This window comes from Perissodus microlepis, chromosome 18, assembly GCF_051167445.1.
Source record: "Perissodus microlepis isolate ML-2025 ecotype Zambia chromosome 18, ASM5116744v1, whole genome shotgun sequence".
Classification (NCBI taxonomy): Eukaryota; Metazoa; Chordata; class Actinopteri; order Cichliformes; family Cichlidae; genus Perissodus; species Perissodus microlepis.
This window is the reverse complement of record NC_140478.1, coordinates 15,711,122-15,731,676: the sequence shown is the minus strand read 5'-3', so window position 1 is coordinate 15,731,676 and position 20,555 is coordinate 15,711,122. Positions and strand designations below refer to the sequence as shown.

Here is a 20,555-nt window from a genome sequence, read left to right as displayed (position 1 = left end):
ACTGAGGCCACATCATCATTCAAGCATTGAAAACGTGCCTGCTTCAAGAGATGAAACTGTGTTGTGACTACATGTAAGCCAACCTGGCAGAGAACCAATTTTAAACATTTAGGCTCTTTGTTGCCAGCCGCCTGGTAGAAAAACACATTTTTTTCTTTCCTTTGGCATTTTTTTGTAGATTAAACTAAAGGTAACAGTATGACAAACATAAAATAGTATTTTTGCATTAGCAACATGACTCCCAAAGAACTGTTAGTTGAAAGCTTGGGTTCTTTTTGCATGGTGTGCAGTGTGTCCTTAAGAAATTTGAGGATACTGGACATGTGAAGCACAAAAGAAGATCATTAACATCATCATGTCTTTTAAAAAGACAGACCTGAGAGATATCTGGCCTTAATGTTAATTAAAGCTTCATCAAAAATGGTCTCAGTAGGAAGGGACACGGGGAGAAAAGGCTGAGGTATGCCAAATTACACAAGAACTGGACTGAAAATCAGTGGTGACAGGTTTTGAGTCATTAATCCAAATTTGAAATATTTGGTTTAAATAGTCATGTACAGATGATTTTAGAAGAGAGGTGCAACACTGTATGTGTATACCCATCTGTAAAACACAGTGGAGGCTCTGTGATGCCTGGGTCTTCATTTCAGCCATGTCAAAATTGATGGAATTATGAGTACAGATAAATGCCGTCAGATTTTGATCCACAGTGCAACACCATTTGGAAAGCATCTGATTGGCAGCAGCTTCGGGTTTTGTTTTTTTTTGTTTGTTTGTTTTTTTTAATATCACAATGATCCCAAACACACTATCAATCATGGGTTGGACTGAACTTCAACATTAGTGACGTAGTGTGAGATCACTTTGACAGAAAATGGACAAAAAGTAGCCAACATCCAAAGAAGAGCTTTGAATGTCCTGAATTTAATTTAATTCTGTTCAGTTTAATTTATATAGCACCAACAGACAGGGATAGCTCAGTGGGTAGAGTGGTCGGGGGTTCGAATTCACTGAACGACTACCCTGAGGTACCCCTGAGCAAGGTACCGTCCCTATATCCTTCCTGGGCGCTAGATTGGTGGCTGCCCACTGCTTCACTGAGTGAATGGGTTAAATGCAGAGAGGAATTTCCCCACAGAAATCAATAAAGTATACATTATTATTATTATTATAAACACACAGCAACAGTTGCTTCATTGTGTTTTGTATGGTATATAAGACTACACAGAAAACAGGAGAACAACAAAAAAAAAAGACCTATGAGCAGGGACCTTGGTGACAGTGGGATGGAAAAACTCCATTTTAACAGGAAGACACCTCTTGCCGAACCAAGCTCAGGGGGAACAGCGACTAGTTTGGGGTGAGGGGATGAAGATATCTGTGAAAGATCCACAGATTAACAATAATAAAGAGAGTGTTCAGGCTGTGCTGAGGAATAAAGGTGGACATGAGAATCCACCTCATACTAAATTATGTAAAATATCAAAATTGAATTTAACATGATAAGGTTTAGTGAAGTTGAACGTTACCAGAGCCAGCGTAGCCAGCAAATTATTTGCTAAACCCTGATAGCTTGTGTTATATAAAGTTACAGTTACAGCTCACTTTCATGCCTCCCAAACCTGGTTAAGCTTTGGGGCCGTTTTGTTTTTCTTTTGTCTCATGACTTACTTGTAAATGATACATGTTGCTTAAGGTATTTTGATAATCACGTACAGATTTTACAGGTGAAGTAAACTAAAGATTTCATTTGCGGAATAAGAGAAGAGGGGCAATAAAAGGTCACAGCCTTGAGTTTACGTAGTTGTTTTATATACTGCAACCATTGATACGATACCAAGGTCCTCTCGTCTTAGAAACCACTTGATCCCTCCCCTTAATTTGAATGTGAAAAAAAATAATTTGTAGATTTTATTCAAGATCAAGTCAAGCTCACAATCACAACCACATTTCTGGAAAGGTAAAGATACCATTATCTGCGTTTACAACACCTTTCTTACTATGTGTATATACACATACATATATATATATATATATATATATACATACACATACATATACATATACATATACACACATACATATACATATATATATATATATACACACACATACATATACATATACACATACATATATATATATACACACACACACACACACACGTATATATATACACACACACATATACATATATATATATATATATATCACCAAAAAAAAAAAATCAACATTTCTATAAAGTAAGGCACTTGGAATGGTTTTGTCCTTCGTGTGTGTTTGTCTACACATTATCTGAAGATGTAGCTCAATAAACTTTGACATCACAGTCGAGTCTATTTCCAGGAAAACTGTCACAAAGAAAAATAATTAACCAAGAACATATTCAAATCAATTCCTCACTCAGCCATCACCAGTTCATGGACAAACGTACCCTCCATCTTCCCACTTATTCTTATTCCACATTTGTTGGATCCCAAGTAACATGTCTTCCATCATGCAAGCTTCCTAAAGCAGCCATGTCCTCGTCCTCCAGCTGGAATCCAAACACCTGTTTGTGTGTGTGTGAGAGAGGACGATAAGATACGGTGGCCCTGAGTATGGTGGCCCCTAGAGACAAAGCATGTACTCCAAAACACTTGCAAATTCCAAATAGCACGCACAAACTGCAAAACACGTACAAAATCCAAAACACATGCAAAATCCAAGACACGTACAAAATCCAAAACACGTGCAAACTCCAAAACAGGTACAAAATCCAAAACACGTGCAAACTCCAAAACACATGCAAACTCCAAAACACGTACAAAATCCAAAACACGTGCAAACTCCAAAACGCGTACAAAATCCAAAACACATGCAAACTCCAAAACGCGTACAAAATCCAAAACACATGCAAACTCCAAAACACTTACAAAATAGAAAACACATGCAAACTCCAAAACACGTGCAAAATCCAAAACACTTACAAACTCCAAAACACATGCAAACTCCAAAACACTTACAAAATCCAAAACACGTACAAACTCCAAAACAGGTACAAAATCCAAAACACGTGCAAACTCCAAAACACGTGCAAACTCCAAAACACATGCAAACTCCAAAACACGTGCAAACTCCAAAACACATGCAAACTCCAAAACGCGTACAAAATCCAAAACACATGCAAACTCCAAAACGCGTACAAAATCCAAAACACATGCAAACTCCAAAACACGTACAAAATCCAAAACACGTGCAAAATCCAAAACACACGCAAACTCCAAAATACTTACAAAATACAAAACACATGCAAACTCCAAATCACAACGGAAGTGCTCCAGGACGCTAGGGGCAGTGTTGACCTCGATTTGCAAAATAAACGGCAAGTTTGTTGCAAACACATGGGCTGTATGGGACTGTCTAGTCTCGGTCGCGCTTCCCAGGTTGCCTAGCAACCATGATACTAACCGCTGGAAACGTGTCATACAACTTTGTTTGACAGAAATGAAGGAGAACATATTTTGTTCATTTGTTTGTTTGTTTGTTTCTACAAGAGCTTTGTGTGATTTGATAAGTATCTGAGGCTGAGACCACAGGACTGTAAAACATGATTTTTGGGCTTAATTTCTGTACTGAACGGTCATTTAAGATTCGTTAGTAAATAACAATTAGCTAATGTTGTTCATGAGACTAAAGTCATATCACTTTGGTAATGTAAATATAATATGGCCAATATTATAGTTATTATATTAATCATTATTAGCTATTACAGCAGTGGACATGAACTCTGTGTCAAATACTGAGCCTCAGTACAGATGCAAGTTGCAGTTATTTATATGTCTTATCACCTTAAATCTTCACTCAAGACAAGTATCTTTGACAGTGCATATATAGGTGTATCATATATAAGAGACAAATGTTGTTCCTTCCCAGTCCCAGTGCACTTGTTAGCATGTTTTTGTTCATGCAACTGGTCCGTCGGGTTATTGTCTCCCCAGAAACTTTTCTGTTGTGTCTTGTGTGCTTTTGCAGCATTTTTCTTTTTGCAGCGTTTTTCTTTTTGCGGGTGTTTTTCTTTTTGCAGCATTTTTCTTTTTGCAAGTGTTTTTCTTTTTGCAGGTGTTTTTCTTTTTGCAGCATTTTTCTTTTTGCAAGTGTTTTCTGAAGTTGCAGTCCGTTTGGCCTCTCAGGGCCACCGTAATAAGAAGAGGAAAAGGATCATATGAAAAACGAAAATGCCTGTGGCATTAAAAGTGAGACTGGCTTCTCTCAGTTGTGATGATAAACTGCAGAAGTTATTATGCATCTATATTTTTCATTTGTCTTCTGACTGGAAAGATGGACACATTATGCCATTATTTAAACTATTTAACTTGTCAAGATCTCTTTACATTTAGTAAACCTCAGTTAAGCCAGATGCATAAGTTTATTATGATGACCTCTAGTGGAAGCTACCAAACAAGGCACATCATTGTGTAGAAGTCTTGAGCCACCTCCTTTTTAAAAAAAATCTGTATATTTTCTTAGAAAAATGTTAATAATTCCATACATTTTCCATTCGTAATTCATCACTAAATCCATCAGTTTTAACAAGATGAAGAAGAAGAACACAACTGACTGAAATGCAGGTGCAAACAATGAGAGAGCCTCCACCGTGTTTTTAAGATGGCTGTACACAATCAGTGTCGTACCACTCTCCTGACCTTTGCATAAACTGACAATTATTTGAACCAAAACTTTCAGATTTGGATTCATCACTCCATTCATTGCTACTGATTTTAAGTCCAGTTCTTGTGTAATGTGGCATACTACCTGTTTTCCTCCCTTAAGAATGGCTTCTTAACAGCCAGCCTTCCACTGAGACCATTTCTGACAAAGCTTTAGTGAACAGTAGATGAACCAGATGCATCTCTCAGGTTCTGTCAGGTCTTTGCTTTTTTCCTGTTTCTTAAGATACTTTTCTTCTGCTGCAGAAGAACTTCTTTTGTCCTCCATTTGTCGTGTTTCCTTAAAATTTTTAGGACACAGTGCGGCAAGTTTTCCACTAATAGCTCTTTCTGAATCACCCTGTTGTAGTACAATTTTTACATCTGTCAACTGTGTTTGGCGTTTTCCATAGATTAGACTAAAGAAATTGGAACAGACAGGCTGCTAGTAACAAAGTATGTAAAGATATAATTTAAAATTGGTTCTCTACCAAGTTTTCTCTGTATTTCTATGTGTAGAGACAGCACTGATTCACCCCTCGAGTTTGCTGCCTTTTTTGTGCTTGAATGATTTATTCCTCTGAAAATGGTCAGGTACAAGGGCTGGACTAAAAATGGGTGTAAAAAGAGCCAGTGCCCAAAGGAAAACTCTGATACCAACTTTAGAAAGCTGGCTCCTTAAAGGCAAAATATAAAGAAATTAAGGGTGGTTCAAGACCTTTGCACGGTGTTGTAACTGGGTTTAGATGAAGACATGAAGACATGATTTTGACTGTCTTGTCAAACTTAGGCTACAGCTAAGCTTTATTTGAAAAAATGTTCGATCACAACATGAACTTTTATTTTGTTTTTTCATTTTGTAGACTTTTTTAAAGGGTTCAAGAAAGTATGGAATGATCTTTAAACTCACTTCACAGTTTTCTTGTATCCTCTTCTTTTTGGTCGATTTTGGTATTGTCACAACTCCGTTCTTAGAAACACAAAATTGAAAATATTCAAGAATATTTAGAATTTCAGTAGACACAATATTTTCACAACGGGGATGGAAATCATGTGATGAGCGTGACAACCTGAATACTCCAGCGGATGCAGATCTGAGCTGGCGTGCGTCTGTGCTTTTCCGCTATCTGGAGAACAGTGGGATTGTTGAAGACTTGACCCTTGGCCAGAGGACTGTACCCTTCAAACACAATTCCCTCCTGACGACAGTACTGAATCAGGTGATTTGGCTGCTGGAAAGGATGGTACTCAACCTGATCGGTTAAACAGCATATTAAACAATAAAGTCAATGAGCTGAAGGAAGTTTTATGGCATAAAGAAAGTCAACCTGAGTATCTTTACAGAGATTCTAGCTTAAATAAATGCTAAATAGATAAAACTACCTGGTTAACATGTGGTATCACAGTACAGTCTTCTTTCAGCTGTTCCAGGTGGTGGACCAGAAAATTGCTAACCCCAATAGCACGGCACACACCTATATTAGCAAACAGAGATATGTATGCTTTGTGAAATAAACTCTTTTACTACTATTAAGTGATATGTATTATCATCACTACTTCAGTGATTATCCAGCTGTAAAACTGAAGCTAGTCTTTTAATGAAATTATGAACATAATTCCCAAGGATAAAATTAAGATAGTATAAAGAAATAATTGCATTGTATGGTAATTCTGATAATCTGCTGTCATCCATGAAGCTAATCCCTTGTCTCTAAATTAATACCATGCATTTAGCATTTACCTTCCTTATAAAGTTCTTCCAAAGCTCTCCAGGTCTCAGCTCTCATCTCCCTGTTGGAACCACCAGGTGTCTTTGACTCTGGCCAGTGCATCAGGTACAGATCTTTAAAAACAACAGGGGTTAGAGGTCATGATGTAACAAAAGACAGCAAACTGCATTTGGTGTTGGTGAACATGGATTAATTCAACTACATCATGAGCCATCACAGGTTTATTCAAGACGTTTGTTCTGCAGTGACATCCCAGAAAACTGTTTAACTGTTAACTGTTTTTAACTCTATCAATCAGACGGCATACCAAAATACTTGACCCCCATTTCCAAGCAGGAGTCCAGACAGGCCTTTTTTGCAGCTGTATATCCGTAGTCGCCAGGCCACAGTTTATTCGTGAGCCACAGATCACTTCGTGGAAGCCCACTTTCTCTGACAGCTTTGCCCAATTCGGCCTCGCAGCCATAACGCTTTGCTGTGTCAATGTGGCGGATGCCACATTCAGTGAGGGCATACATAACTGCATCGTGGGAGTAACCACCATTATGTGATGTGCCTGGCAAAGAGAAAAACACACAACATTTATACATTTAAAAAAAACAAAACAATGGTAATTATTATAATATAGACTTTATATTTCCCACACTGGGGAAATTCACATGTTACAGCAGCACAAAGGTCAGAAAGAAAAGGTGAATTAGCGACATATTTGAAACATGAAAACAGAAAAATAAATAAGATAAAATAGTGTACAAATTAAAAAGACAAAATATTATACAAGAGTGAAGTGTACTATGAGCAAATGGTTGCTATATAAAGTAAAATACACTAGAAGACATTTTAATTATAGTGTTATGTAGTTTAATTCAAACTTGACGGCGTATTAGCGCTGACATAAATATACAGTGTATTCATAAAAGGTATAAATACATACAAAATATCCACATATCCTGGATTAAAGGATACTGAAATACCCGTTTGTGTACGCAACTATTTATTAGTAGTATCAACTGTATTGGAGGAATTAGACCAAACGTTTGCCGGTGGATAAACTGACGAACAGTAACACTACATATTTTTTCTTGAATTAAAACCTGATAGGTGTCAGTTTTACTTGTGGATTTACTTCCCTACTGCATTACTTAAAAGTTTTTAAACCAACCGATTCAGTTAACAATCACTGTGTCCTAGGATTGTATAATGCTTCATTACAAAAGGTTTGTGCTAGCTGATTTAAAAACAGTGACTGCCAGAGTAAAACACACCCAAACCAAGCACGGGGATCTGCAGACCATTGGAAAGTGGTATTGTAGGACAGTTCAGGACCGACGCCAACGGCATGTTCACTTCACCAGAGCCGAGCAATCTGGAAAAACGTTTTTGTTTTGTTAACTTTTCTTGCTTTAACGAAGAAAGTCATTCCTCGTTAACATATGTTATTCTCCAAAAAAAGAATACTATTAATACACTCTTTTTTCATTAACAGTGCATTAGATTAACTTACCTTTGTTGTAACCACTAGGCGAGACTGGTTTTGTAAATTTTTCATTTAGTTAATTCTCCCTTTCTCTTTCGACCAACTATTATTAACATATTTGTAGAGGCGAAGATATGCCCCTGAATTAAAAATCAAGCCCATTCGCTGAACAAACATGGCGACTGTTCATCAGAAAGCCGAAATACGCGAGTGAAAATATATTTACGAGGTTGTAACGTAGAAAATGTATTTATAATGAGTAAGAAAAAAATATTCATTTAACAAGAAATTTACTCTATAATAAAATAGCTGCGTGGCTGTTGAGTACCATAAGTTACGGCGGGTGTTAAATTGGAACCGCTCTTAACTTGTACACTCTTTGGACAAAGTCAGCCAACATGGCGACCGTTTGAAAGAAAGGGGTTGAATGTTTGTAGTGCCAACAAAAATGAGGTGAGTTCTCCTTTCTAAAAAGAAAAATAGAATATGTCAAAATGTAACAGGCTAGATATGTTACGAGAGAGCCGACTAAACCGTTGTGTTCAAAACAAACGCTGGGCTAAAATCACGTTAAAGTTAGCTAAAATCAGTGCAACTACTTGCACAAGCTAAGCTGTCATTTCGGATACCCAAGATGGCTTAATTGATTTGCATGTTTAGTTATGGATGCCATATAATCCTAACATTTATCACAGGCCATAGATTAACTAATTTCTGCTTAGAATACAACAAATCAGTCATAGAAACTGCATATATTGATTTTTTTCTCTTTTAAACTGGAGCTGAGATGGAAATATTAATAAATACTGCAAATCTGTGTGCAGGCTGCCCCGTTGTTGCTTTGGGCTCCGACGAACCTATTTGTTTTGGGCAATTCTGCTGATCCTCCTGGTTGGTGTAGTCTTGACAGCTCTGCTGCCACCTGCTGAGGACCAAAGAGGTGTTGCTGTCTTGGAGGTGCTACGAAGGGCAACCCCGCAAAAGCAGAATCCCGCACAGGTTCACCACGCTGACAGCTCGGAGGAGAAGAAGTTTACCATCATCATCCAGACTTACAACCGCACAGACGTTTTGCTAAAACTCCTAAACCATTACCAGGGAGTACCTCATCTTCAGAGAATTATCATAGTATGGAACAACATTGGAGAGCAGACACCTGCAAAGCTGTGGAGCTCCTTGGGGCCTCATCCGATCCAGGTAGTCTTCAAGGAGCAGACCAGCAACCAAATACGCAACAGACTACAACCATTCCCTGAAATTGATACTGATGGTCAGTACATCTGTCAGCTTGCACCGTATGTATTATTTGTTATATTTAAATACATTTTAGTCAGTGAACAGTAGTATTTTTGTTCTGCTCCTGTAGCTGTTCTGATGCTGGATGATGACACTCTCATCAGTGTACCTGACATCAGTTTTGCTTTTTCTGTCTGGAAGGTAATGAGTATCATAAACTTGAAAAATTTAACTGCAGATTTTAGCCGGCAAACCCTAAGTTGTTTTACTGTTGGGTTCCACAGCAATTTCCAGACCAGATTGTTGGGTTTGTACCGAGGAAACATGTCTCAACGGCAGCAGGAGTGTACAGCTATGGCAGCTTTGAGCTGCAGGATCCAGAAACAGCAGGAGGTGACGTGTAGGTTGTTTGGTTTTGTTTTTGTTTTTTTTGTCCACATACCCTGCATGTTATTTGGGCCTGTACTACGAAGCATGCTCGACATACCCAGAATGTTTGTTGCTTATGTGGCTTCACTTATTTTTACATCAGTGTACATCAGTATACTTCTGTGTTTAATTTTAAACATATCAGTGAGAGAATAACAATCATGTCTTAGTATAAAGAATAATGATCATAGCATTTCTATAAGGATTCACAGATGTCAGAAAATTCGTGCAGGGAGATTGCCAAAGCTTTTGGAATGGATGTGAGGTAATGTGCAAAGACGGGACATATGTTTGCCTCTGGAACAAAAACCGGCCACAACAAATAGTGGGGAACCATGTGGGAAAGAAAAGTCCCAGAATTTTGTTTGTATTGTTGTTGGCACAGCATATAAAACACTGGGACATGACCACAAGGTAATTAACGAATGATGCGCCAAGGACAAGCATGACTGCTGGCAGTAACGTCAGCCACTCATATGGGTTACATCAAAAATCCACAGCAGAAGTCTAAATCAGTTTTAAGCTGTCACAAGAAAGTGGTTATAAACTTAATAGGTCCACTGTAGGTTTACCAGTCTGTCATGTGTTCATGCTCACATGAACACATGAAAGAGGCAACTTCTGACCAATCACAGACGTGGGCAGATCTAACCAATCTGAGCGGCCTGATTTTAGAAAGGAAGTTAAAACTGTGTCAGACCAGGCAATGTTAAGCTGTGTACAGTACAGGTCAGAGCAACACGTGTTGCCAAAACAGTAGCGTGAGATTACAAGTATACGGTTTAAATAGGCTTTATGAATGGAAAAGCACTATTATATTTATAAAGCGTAAGCTGAAGCCAGGAAGAAAATCTGGCAAAAATGCCATCTGTGTGAGTTAACAGACTTCTCAGTACTGCAGTGCTATCCTTAAGACACAGGATAATCTGTTATATCAATGTTTAAATGTGCAGAAAACAATTTTAACTTTCTTTTCAGCTGAAACTGTGCTGGTGGTGTTTAATGGCTTGAGTGCAAGTTAAGAAAATATATACAAATATAAATTAAAGACAGGCATAGCATGCCTGCAAATTTGATATCTAGTGTATATTCACATTATAAAGGCGTGGAAGACAATACAATCATTTTAGAAATAGAAATAAAGTTGCTCCTTTAGACGCTAGCTGTCCGTGGACATGTCCGACATGTTTTCCAGGAATGTGTGCACCATTTTCCAGAGAAACGTCAGTAGATGGTGAGTTTGTATTTGTTGACTTTAAATTGAACATGAGAAAATTCAAGGCTTATTCAGGTAACTTTGGCATAAAGCCTGGTTTATGAAGAGGGTTCATTTCTTAGGGGGTAGTTTACCTTGAGAATTTGTGCTGCAGACCTAACCAGTTGTGGAACAGGTTATATTTGAGATCAAGAGATAAAACGTCACTTCCTACTGCCCAATTCACTAGCTGGGACCACATTCTTATTTTAGGTTTGACAGCATTCCTAGTAAATAATGGCAGATGGCTTGAGGATGAATTGAGGCTGCAGTTTGGGGAAGGGCTCAGGGGGGATTGGCGATGGCTCCCAGGCTGGGAAGATCCTCATGTACTAATGAGAAGTGAATGAATTGTAAAAAAAAGGGAAGGGAGGGTGGGGCACAAAGATGAGAATGAACAGCTTGCAGTGCTCGGGAGGGTCATATATTGATGGAGAACTGGAAGGGATGTGTATGGAGGTGTGGTACCACTCCTGAAATTTAGGTAAATTCCCTCCACTTGCTTTCTGGAAAATGGTGTTAACATTGCTGTAAAATCCCCCGAGCCACTATGAGCAGATAGTAAGAGGGTCTAATGTTTTTCATGAGTCTCTAAAGTCTTCTTTCCATGATGAGTAATAAATATAGATTCTTAGACACAACTAAACAGCAGCTGTTTTTCTTTCAACCTGCATTATGTAAGTATAAATTTCCACAGCAGCGAATCATCATCGTATTGCTGAAAATGCAGAGTTAACCCTGAATTTGCATTGCTGCGCCACTAATCCTGCTTCATAGTACTGGCCTCTGGCTAGGTGTACTTTGTTTTTTTTAAGCTTCCATCTCCCTGCATTCCCTGCAGATACTCCTTGGTGTTAATTGGTGCTGCCTTCTTCCACCGCCGCTATTTGCAGCTCTTTCAGGACCAGCCTCAAGCAGTGCATGCTTTAGTGGATGAAACGCAGAACTGTGACGATATTGCCATGAACTTTGCCGTAGCTCTGTATTTAAGAAAACAATCAAAGTTGGGCAAAATGAACAGAGCCTCTGGGGTCTTTATCAAACCCGTGGACCTCCGCAACCTAGAAAAGGAGGCCAGCAGTGGATACCAGGGGATGTGGCATCGTCCCGAACACCTTCTCCAGAGGTCCTACTGCCTGAACAGGTTGACACAGATCTATGGCTTTATGCCTCTTTCCTTCTCCAACCTGATGGTCTCCCAGTTTGGCTTCCCCAGTTATGCAAACCACAAAAGCAGGGGCTGAGGAAGTGCTGTATTACTGATTGCTCTGGATAAAAAGTAGCCAAGATATAGCGTTCTGGTAAGTCTGTTTGATTAACATCATGTGACAGGGTGGAGGATAAGTTTGAATTATCTAACAGTCTTTTTGTGTGTGTGTGCGTGCGTGCATGCGTGCGTGAGACACCTGTGCCTGGAAACTAAAAAATGAAAACTTTAATCCCATTATCCCTCTTTGATTTTTAGCCTACTCTTTTGAGTTTTAGGATTCTGAGCAGTTTTCTCATTCACAACCCGACAGTGATGGACGCCTGATTTTTGGACAGCGAGGATTGTTAGAAGAATTTGCTGCACATGCCCTTGTCTGATGAGACATCCATATTTGATAAGCTAATCTGTATTGTTTACCAGGAACTGCCTTAAAGTTACCTTGAAGCCAAAAAAGTGTCAGTCTTTGATCTATTTTGACAACTTAACTTGCTTTATTAGTAACAGATTTAGACTGTCTTAAGATGTAGGTATGCTGTAGTTGTATTTAACCCAAAAAACTTTCCAATGTATCTGAATAAAAAGGAATTGTGAAAAGCATTTAACAGTGACTCTTTATGTCCAGGACAGGAATGTGATTTGATAAATAAAATGTTTTCTCAGGGCATGAAATCATTATTATAATGGTGAAAATAATTTATTCCCTGTTGAATTTGTAAATTTGCTCACTCACAAAGAAACGAACCGTTTCTAATTTTCTATGGCAGTGGTATTTTAATGGAGAAAGACAGAATATCAACCAGAAAAAAACCCCCCATCAAATTCAGCAGGGGGTGAAATACTTCCCCCACTGTATGAGTTCAGGTAGTAATCTGGAGATGTCGGCATCTGAAGAATTAACTGAGTGTGTTTTGGCACCATGAGTCGTGGATTCTTTGTTCCAATTTCTCATATGTGCCAACTATAAATCAAATGCTTCCAATAAAACGTACATTGTCATGAATAGTTTTGTCACAGCTCTCATTTTAAACATATTACCCTGCTGTGAGGAAAATATTTCTAACCAAAATAGTCAAACTGTAGGGTTTTTTAAAAAAAAAAAAAAAAAAAAGTGACTTGGCCACTTTTTACTGTAATAGAGGGCACTGACAAAGATTTGTTACCAAATGAATTATTTACATTAGTAGGTATACGTGGGAGTGCCCATTTATCTAAAATCATTGGATATGCTTATTTGTTCTATTTTCTCTCAATGTAAAGATAATAGTTTGAATGAGAGTGTTAACAGAGGAAAAGGATCAGACAATAAAATTCTCTGTTTTCTAATGTGGAATTTTTGTTCTTTTGTCTAGTGGCTAATGCAGTTTTCCAGAACAACATGAACACAAAAACATGGCCATTAAGGTTTTTAGCTTTGGATTACTAACACGTGTTTTCCACCAGTAATGTGCCTAGTCTGGTGCTGGTCGATGGCCATATTTTTGGCAAGTGTCAGAACTGAAATTGTGCATACTATATCAGTTAGTGTCACACAGGGCCGAATCTGAATGCTACATTTGGAAATTAGTGGTAAATTACTTGCAGTAATCTTCCCATTGCTTCTGAAATCACTGAATCCAAGTGTTGGGAGACTGATTTTTGTGGTGCCACCATTCTTAGTTGGTGTAAATGTGTAGAACCAGTTTGAGATTTGGCAAAGCATTGGTGGAAAATGGCTAAATGAGGTAGCAGAGTTACAGATTACCGGTAGCATAACAGGTGCTTAAAGTCTACAAAGTAAACATCTTGACTGCAACGCTAGATATGAAGTTTCACCTGCTTTTAAATTTCAAGTTTGCAAGGCATTAAATCAGCAAATGCTCTTTACTAACTTTGGATGTGAAAACTAGATTTATTTATTAATAACAGTCCACTCCATGTCACTGGATAAAAGTGTCCTTGCATATTCTTTTGGATGGGTTCCAGTTCTTTCACAAAGAATTTCAGGGACTTATGATGTTGGTCCACCACCACCACCCCTGGGTCCACGTCCAGGCCTGGAACCTCGGCTGCCTGGTGAACGAATGTCATGCCACAACTTCACAAGGGGCTCCCTCTTCCTCCAGATGAGTTTATGACCATATGCCACATACCACCTGTATGAAGAGATGCATGGCACGGTAAAATGTGGAGACAGCAGAACAAGATGCTCCCATTAGGCCACATTAAGACATATGAAAGGATTTAGACTGATCAAAGCAGTGCAGAATCAGTGGATTCTTTTTTCATGACTGAGTTCAAAAGCACAAAGCCTTCAAAACAACATTTTAACAATATCAGATATGTTCCACGGGCTTTAAGCTGTATTTGTGACTACATCTGCAGCTGTCACATAACCACAATTTTCACACTTGGGCCATGTTATGAGAGCAGGATATTAAAAAAAACTGGGCAAAATCTGTCTGCTTAGGTAAGTCTAAGAAAACAGTTAAACCCTCCAGAAAAACTAAGTAATCAGATTTGGGAGTAAGACAGTTTCATAAACCTTGAAACTGTATTTCATATTGTCAACATGGACAGACTTTGAGGAAAAGGTAAAAATAAGACCCGACTCACACTCCAAAGAGGGCTCCGCCAAGGTGAGCTGCATGGTCAAACAGCCGCCATCCCAACAGAAGTCCTGCTGTATCAATGGCAACTAGCGCTTTCAGAGCCTAAATATAAACAAAGGCAAAGCTGCATTCAGTGTGCTGACATGCATACTTCCACAGTCACTCATACATGTACCTTTTTATTTGGTCCATGCACACTCGCATCTCTTCCTGCAGCAAAAACGGGAAGGAAGACAAAAGCAACTCAAGCAACCACTCGTTATATCCGAGGTAGACAGAAGAGCATCTCTGAATGCACATGTCCAACCTTAAAGAAGATGGGCCACAGCAACAGAACCCCACAGTGGGTGCCACTCTTGTCAACTAAGAACTGAGGCTACAATTCCCATGGGACAATCAAAGATTGGAAAAACAATACCATTTAGACACAACAGCCTGCCTGAGTATTGCTGCTGACCATGTTCATATGTTTATGACTACAGTGTGCAGGTCTTCTGATGACTGCTTCCAGCGGGATAACACACCATGTCACAAAGGTCATATCATCTCGAACTAGTTTCTTGAACATGACAATGAGCTGACTGTAGTCACCTTGTTGAATCAGTGCCATGAAAAACTGAGGCATTTCTGAAGGCAATATGGATTCCAATCAAGCACTTGTAAGGTGTACTTAATAAAGTGTCCAGTGAGTGTATGTAGGAAATATGAAGTGTGCAGCACTTACTGTTCCTGCTGTGAAAGTGACCATGGGAAGGAAGATTATGCCAAGCTTGGCCTCTGGCATCTTAGAGCAGATAGCAGCGAGCACTGCCATGACGGCGCCGGACTGTAGATCAAAAACAGTTACTATCACAGCCGTCCATCATTTGAGTTGAGCTTTAAAATGGATTTTAGCAAATATCTTACCGCCCCTAATGATGGATAGAGACGCCCGGTGGCTGCTTTACATGTGTAACTGACCATAGTGGAAACCACACCTGAAAACACATACAGCTGAAAATCAAACATTTGATAATCTTTCTTACTTCCTGTTACCTATATTCTCAATAATCAGCCATGCATAATACTGAAAGGCCCTAAAGTTTGAGTGTCCCAAAATTAAAATAAGGTTTTTGTGCTGTAATAAATGATGGATGGAATAACAGCGAGTTTCAGTCAAACATGAAGCAAAGAGATCATTAAACTATCCACCCTGGATTAAACACTAATGTTAAAAATATTCAAGTATTGTGTTTAGATTTAATAAATGTTATCAGACTCTAGTTGTGTGCTTTATTTGACTCACCAGCAGACAGGTAAACTGCAAGAAATTGCTCTTTCCCCAAAAGAGAGACGATCCCTGAGGAGAATATCCATAGGACATACATGTTGGCCACCATGTGGATGATGGAGTAGTGACTGAAGGAGGACAGGGCCATGGGAAGGCAGCGTGTTTCTGGAAGAGGAAGAGGAGAGGGAAAAAAAATGCACACACTGCAAACACAAAGAGGACATGATCGTGTAGCACAGGTGAACTCACTGGAGGCTGGGTTGGACGTGAAGTACTTAAGCATACTTCTCTGCATTGAAGGGATCCGCCAACAGCAGAGGACCGCGGCATTTAGTGCGATAATACCTAGAAAAAATTTATAAATAAAGGTGCCAACTATGAAGAAATGCAAAGTGATAAATAAAAAACAAAAAAACCCAGACACATAGGGTTTACGTATCGTCACTGATTTCTAGAATCGATTCGATTCCGATTCACAAGCACAAGGTCCCGAATCGATTCGATCCACGATTCGATTTGAATCGGGGAAATTTTTCCTCAGACAGTCAGATTTATTATAATTCTGATCACTAATCAGTACATATCCATATTTTATATCTATAAAAAGAAACCTTACACTTGTGAGACTTTATCAAAGGTGTGAGCATCACAGCAGATGCCTTTGTGTCAAAGTAACAGAGGATAAAACACAGAAAAACATGAAGGCGATTTTCCTGGCCTGACTTTTTATAGCAGATAACCTTAAAAATATTCTGCAGTAGAACAAAAACTGAAGAAAACCATGAATCAACATGAACATTACCTGATGCTGCTGAAGTGAAGCAGAGCAAAGTTACAGAGGTTTCTATTAGAGATACAGTTAAGCATTTTGCAATTTTGCATAATTTAAAAAGTTTAAATTTCTTCAGTATTGAACAGCAAAAATGCGGCTTTCTTGTCGGAAGTCATTTAAGTAGAAAAGAAAAAAACAACACAGCGGCTGACAGCACTGTATACAATGGCAGACTGGTAGGTAATAAGCAAGTGAATGGGAAACTGTTCTTGAAGTACACAGAGAGAGAGAGAGCTGTGCAAGTGTGATTTTATTGTGGTGGAGGCAAAACAGCAAGTAAGAGGGAATTCATGATGATGTTTATGTGAAGCGTAGTTTGGATCTTCTTTTCGCGACTGGTTCAATCAACTTTGGTTGGTGAGACACAAAACCTGCAGCTTCAGAATCTAGCGCAATAAAAGATTTCAACACAGAGCGCGGACCAGACACATCAAAATGAGTGAGCTGTCGGCTCTCAGCCCCGACGGCATGTCCGTGTACGTCCCGTCGGGCGAGAAAGCGTCGGGTCCGTGCTCTGTTTACGTCTTTGTGCAGAATCCGTGTACCTGCTCTCATTTGCTGTTTTAGCTGTTTGGTGGTTGTCAAAATTTTGTGAGATTTATCCTGAGATTCTGGCGTTTCGGGCAAAATACATTTATATTTAAAAATCGATTCAGGATTTTAATGAATCGATATCACGCTATTCAAGCTAGAATCGATTTTAAATCGGAAAATCGATAATCAAAACCCACCCCCGCACACACACTGCAAAGATGTTGACTGTGTAAAATAATACCAGTCACAGTCTTCTGTCCCTCTGTGAGGCTGTTCCAGAAGTCATCCACCATGGACACCAGGAGAATGAGCTGTCGCTGGAAGCTGGACAGCTGGTTCCACCAGTCGTGCCAGTATGCCATGTCCTGGGTGCCCTGGGAACATGTGGAAGGTTCACAGAGTCTCTGTGAGCAGCTTGTAAATCAAACCAGTAATGCAATCTGCAAGCAAAGGAGATGTGCAATAATGTGGATCATCAAAGTGCTCACCTGCATGCCTTTTTCTGACTTCTCTTCATCTTTTGCAGTCTGAAGTCTTGACTTTAGACTCTCATATTGGAGAATGGCCGCCGCACCAAAGGAGCACCCTGTAAACTGAAATGGAGTCAGAAAACAGCCAGAAGCACTTTACTGTCCACAAACAACAGTGTACCATGCATCCATTTCATCACTACACAGCAGTAGAAAACTGGGGAGGACCTACCCCTACTGTGAACATCAGCGGTGTGAAAAGTGTAGGCCTGGGGACTCTAGGAGGAGGCTGGGGCACCGGGGTGCCAGCCTCGGTGGCTGAGGTGTTTGTTTCCTGCGTGGCATTTTTTTTCTTTATGTCTGGCCTTTTGGCCTCCCGACGAAATCCACACCTCTGCTGGTTGTAGGGGTTAAGACTGCCAGGAGAAAGAGGCAGCTTTTAAAGCAGGCAGTTGTTGAAATATACACAAAAAAGTATAAAATCAATGTTCAGTTTAGGGGAAGAACATAAAAGTCCTGCTTTGAAAACTAATTTTCCTTTTTTGTTGTTGTTGTAAAATTACAGCTACTGCTGGTTGTAGAGTTACAAAAAAATTAATGCATCCGTAATAAAAGCTAATAATACTGAGAACAATTCAAGCACCCACAATGTATAAACCTACACGGGCAGCATGCCTCACAGTGGCTCCATAACTACTTATTGTTAGTATCAGTATCAATAATAAAAGCACGACATGCTGTTTGAGGCACTCAGTTCGTTTACTGAAAAACAGAAAGACTACAGTAACTCGTTTACGCTTCGATATCGCAGGTTACGGATGAAACATGAAGCTGTCTTCAGCTTTGTGGATCTCCCTGCAATGACAGTCGGAACAGTTAGGTAAGCACGGGCTGCGGCTGGTGGAGAAGTAAACACACACATCCTGTCAGTGTTACGCCTGTGCAGACAGACGCTGCGACCACAGCGACCTTGTGTTTGCTCACCTGGAGCTTCGTGGAGTGGTGTTCTGGGATCTCACGAACTCTGTTTTGGCCCATTTTATCGCGTATCCTCTCCACGCCATGATTGTGTTGACCTTCCGCTTCAAGCCCGTCCCACCACCACACTGTAGCTGATGCTGCGTTCACGGACTCATGTAAAAGCCAGTATTTATAACTTGGTTGTATAATTCTGCATCTACAGGCAGCTCTTGCGCTGTCTGACTATATACATTCGGTTCACAGTATATATTTAACTTAAATTTGTTATCTTATATTTAGTTGTGGCGTTAGTATTGTCAGTTTGATTTTATTGGGTGGACACAGAGCTGCACAACACCAAAGGGTCAAAATCCTTGCATGCTTATAAATACAATAGAAGGTTATTTTGCCATAACCGTTCAGCTGTGCAACAGTAAATACTCCACAGGCCTCTGTTAGCGTCTCTTTTGTTTGGTATAATCAGCTCCCTCTAGTGGCGCATTGACGCACAGATTTGTCAGAACAAAAGCGCTTTCAACAGTGGTTAAATTGTTACACGTGTAGCAACTATTCAGTTTTTGTTTGTTTGTTTGTGATGGGATGTGCTACAATATCCGCAAATTTAACAATTTAACAGTAAAACGGTTTTTTACTCCAGTGTGATTTTAACTACATTTCAGGGCAATAATATTCACTGTACTATCTTTACAGCTGACTCCAGTGTCTGACACATACAGCAAGGATCTGTAGGTGACATGAAAATGAGGGAACTGCAGAAAAGCCACCAATTTCCAGGGGGGTTATGACCCCCCCCCCCAAAAAAAAAAAAAAAAAATCAGACCCAACCAATATAACCCCCCAATAAAATTGTGAATTATCTTGCATAAATAGGCTGGGTTTTTTTTCTTTATTCATTTCAGTTATTACCAGCAAAATAGTTGCATGTTTAATCATTTGGGAATTTACCCAGATTTATTTATTTATTTAGACAGAGATCTTGACTCCCTCAATGTTCAGCACAAAGTTACACCGATGTATGCACTCACTCAGCAGTATTCAATTCGATTTTATTTATAAAGTATCAAATCACAACAACCGTTACCTCAAGGCGCTTTATATTGTGAGGTAAAAACCCTACAATAATACAGGGAAACACTCACAATCAGACAACGCCCTGTGAGCAAACGCTTTGGCAAAGGTGGGAAGGAAAAACTCCCTTTTAACAGGAAGAAACCTCTGGCAGAACCAGGCTCAGGAAGGGGCAGCCTCGTGATGCAACCACTTGGGGGTGAAGAGAGGAAGACACGCTGTGGAAGACAGCCAGAGATTAATAATAACTCATAATTAAATGCGGAGAGGTGTATAAACACATGGAGAGTGAAAAGAGTTGAGAGCGAGGGGCCTGGAAGCTGAAGGCTCTGCCTCCCATTCTACTGTTAATACTCTAGGAACCACAAGTAAGCCTGCAGTCTGAGAGCAAAGTGCTCTGCTGTGGTGATACAGCACTATAAGGTCAGTAAAATAAGATGGGGCCTGATTATACGAAGCCTTTTATGTGATGGGAAGGGTTTTAAATTAGATTATGGATTTAACAGGGAGCCAATGAAGAGAAGCCGGTATAGGAGAAATATGCTCTCTCTTTCTTGTCCCTGTCAGTACTCTCGTGGCAGCATTTTGGATCAACTAAATGCTTTCAACAGTATTGATGAACAAGATGAAGAGACCTGTATTGGAGCAGTTACTACACATTGACCTCGCAACTTTAGGTTGAAAATAATAAGCCACCAATGACATGCTGAAGAGCCATTGTGCATTTCATCTTTAACAAAAGAAGCCAAGATGAAGTTGGATCAGAATGATGGAAAGAGAAAAGTAT

General features: G+C 39.5%; 3 protein-coding genes across 6 annotated transcripts; 1 reads left to right on the top strand and 2 right to left on the bottom strand.

Annotated features, from left to right (window-relative positions):
- Positions 1-2,114: 2,114 nt before the first annotated feature.
- Positions 2,115-8,009, bottom strand: LOC146367583 (putative oxidoreductase ZK1290.5). 2 transcript variants are annotated; one of them, XM_084911610.1, is made up of 8 exons: positions 7,923-8,009; positions 7,684-7,784; positions 6,726-6,974; positions 6,430-6,531; positions 6,072-6,163; positions 5,759-5,941; positions 5,599-5,658; positions 2,115-2,551 (listed from the first exon to the last, which is right to left on the bottom strand). In XM_084911610.1, exons 2-8 carry the CDS (start codon positions 7,757-7,759, stop codon positions 2,456-2,458), a joined length of 858 nt encoding a protein of 285 aa, XP_084767736.1. In that variant the 5' UTR covers positions 7,760-7,784; positions 7,923-8,009; the 3' UTR covers positions 2,115-2,455. The 2 variants fall into 2 exon arrangements, with proteins under 2 accessions (XP_084767736.1, XP_084767735.1); XM_084911609.1 differs by having other exon boundaries at positions 2,115-5,658.
- A 231-nt stretch (positions 8,010-8,240) lies between these two features.
- Positions 8,241-12,622, top strand: extl2 (exostosin-like glycosyltransferase 2). Of its 2 annotated transcripts, XR_014797536.1 has the most exons (6): positions 8,241-8,348; positions 8,720-9,165; positions 9,262-9,332; positions 9,416-9,531; positions 11,657-12,116; positions 12,281-12,622. XR_014797536.1 is itself a non-coding variant. In XM_084911608.1 (5 exons), exons 1-5 carry the CDS (start codon positions 8,323-8,325, stop codon positions 12,057-12,059), a joined length of 1,062 nt encoding a protein of 353 aa, XP_084767734.1. In that variant the 5' UTR covers positions 8,241-8,322; the 3' UTR covers positions 12,060-12,622. The 2 variants fall into 2 exon arrangements, 1 of the variants encoding a protein (XP_084767734.1); XM_084911608.1 differs by having other exon boundaries at positions 11,657-12,622.
- A 494-nt stretch (positions 12,623-13,116) lies between these two features.
- Positions 13,117-18,847, bottom strand: parla (presenilin associated, rhomboid-like a). 2 transcript variants are annotated; one of them, XM_084911605.1, is made up of 10 exons: positions 18,704-18,846; positions 17,952-18,135; positions 17,738-17,842; positions 17,491-17,623; positions 16,133-16,228; positions 15,899-16,048; positions 15,520-15,590; positions 15,338-15,439; positions 14,618-14,715; positions 13,117-14,157 (listed from the first exon to the last, which is right to left on the bottom strand). In XM_084911605.1, exons 1-10 carry the CDS (start codon positions 18,781-18,783, stop codon positions 14,013-14,015), a joined length of 1,164 nt encoding a protein of 387 aa, XP_084767731.1. In that variant the 5' UTR covers positions 18,784-18,846; the 3' UTR covers positions 13,117-14,012. The 2 variants fall into 2 exon arrangements, with proteins under 2 accessions (XP_084767731.1, XP_084767732.1); XM_084911606.1 differs by lacking the exon at positions 13,117-14,157 and having other exon boundaries at positions 14,621-14,823; positions 18,704-18,847.
- Between the last annotated feature and the right edge of the window lie 1,708 nt (positions 18,848-20,555).

What these genes read in the sequence shown, in the direction of transcription:
- extl2 (XM_084911608.1), top strand. Translation starts at nt 8,323, where the DNA reads ATGTTTGTAGTGCCAACAAAAATGAG. An exon ending in GTAGTGCCAACAAAAATGAG is followed by an intron (nt 8,349 to 8,719) that starts GTGAGTTCTCCT and finishes ATCTGTGTGCAG; the next exon opens with GCTGCCCCGTTGTTGCTTTG. An exon ending in GAAACAGCAGGAGGTGACGT is followed by an intron (nt 9,532 to 11,656) that starts GTAGGTTGTTTG and finishes CATTCCCTGCAG; the next exon opens with ATACTCCTTGGTGTTAATTG.
- LOC146367583 (XM_084911609.1), bottom strand. Translation starts at nt 7,759, where the DNA reads ATGCCGTTGGCGTCGGTCCTGAACTGTCCTACAATACCACTTTCCAAT. An exon ending in AATGGGGGTCAAGTATTTTG is followed by an intron (nt 6,532 to 6,725) that starts GTATGCCGTCTG and finishes TTGTTTTTAAAG; the next exon opens with ATCTGTACCTGATGCACTGG. An exon ending in GCATCCGCTGGAGTATTCAG is followed by an intron (nt 5,659 to 5,758) that starts GTTGTCACGCTC and finishes TGTGTTTCTAAG; the next exon opens with AACGGAGTTGTGACAATACC.
- parla (XM_084911605.1), bottom strand. Translation starts at nt 18,783, where the DNA reads ATGGCGTGGAGAGGATACGCGATAAAATGGGCCAAAACAGAGTTCGTG. An exon ending in AGTCAGAAAAAGGCATGCAG is followed by an intron (nt 17,624 to 17,737) that starts GTGAGCACTTTG and finishes ACATGTTCCCAG; the next exon opens with GGCACCCAGGACATGGCATA. An exon ending in CACGTCCAACCCAGCCTCCA is followed by an intron (nt 16,049 to 16,132) that starts GTGAGTTCACCT and finishes TTCCTCTTCCAG; the next exon opens with AAACACGCTGCCTTCCCATG.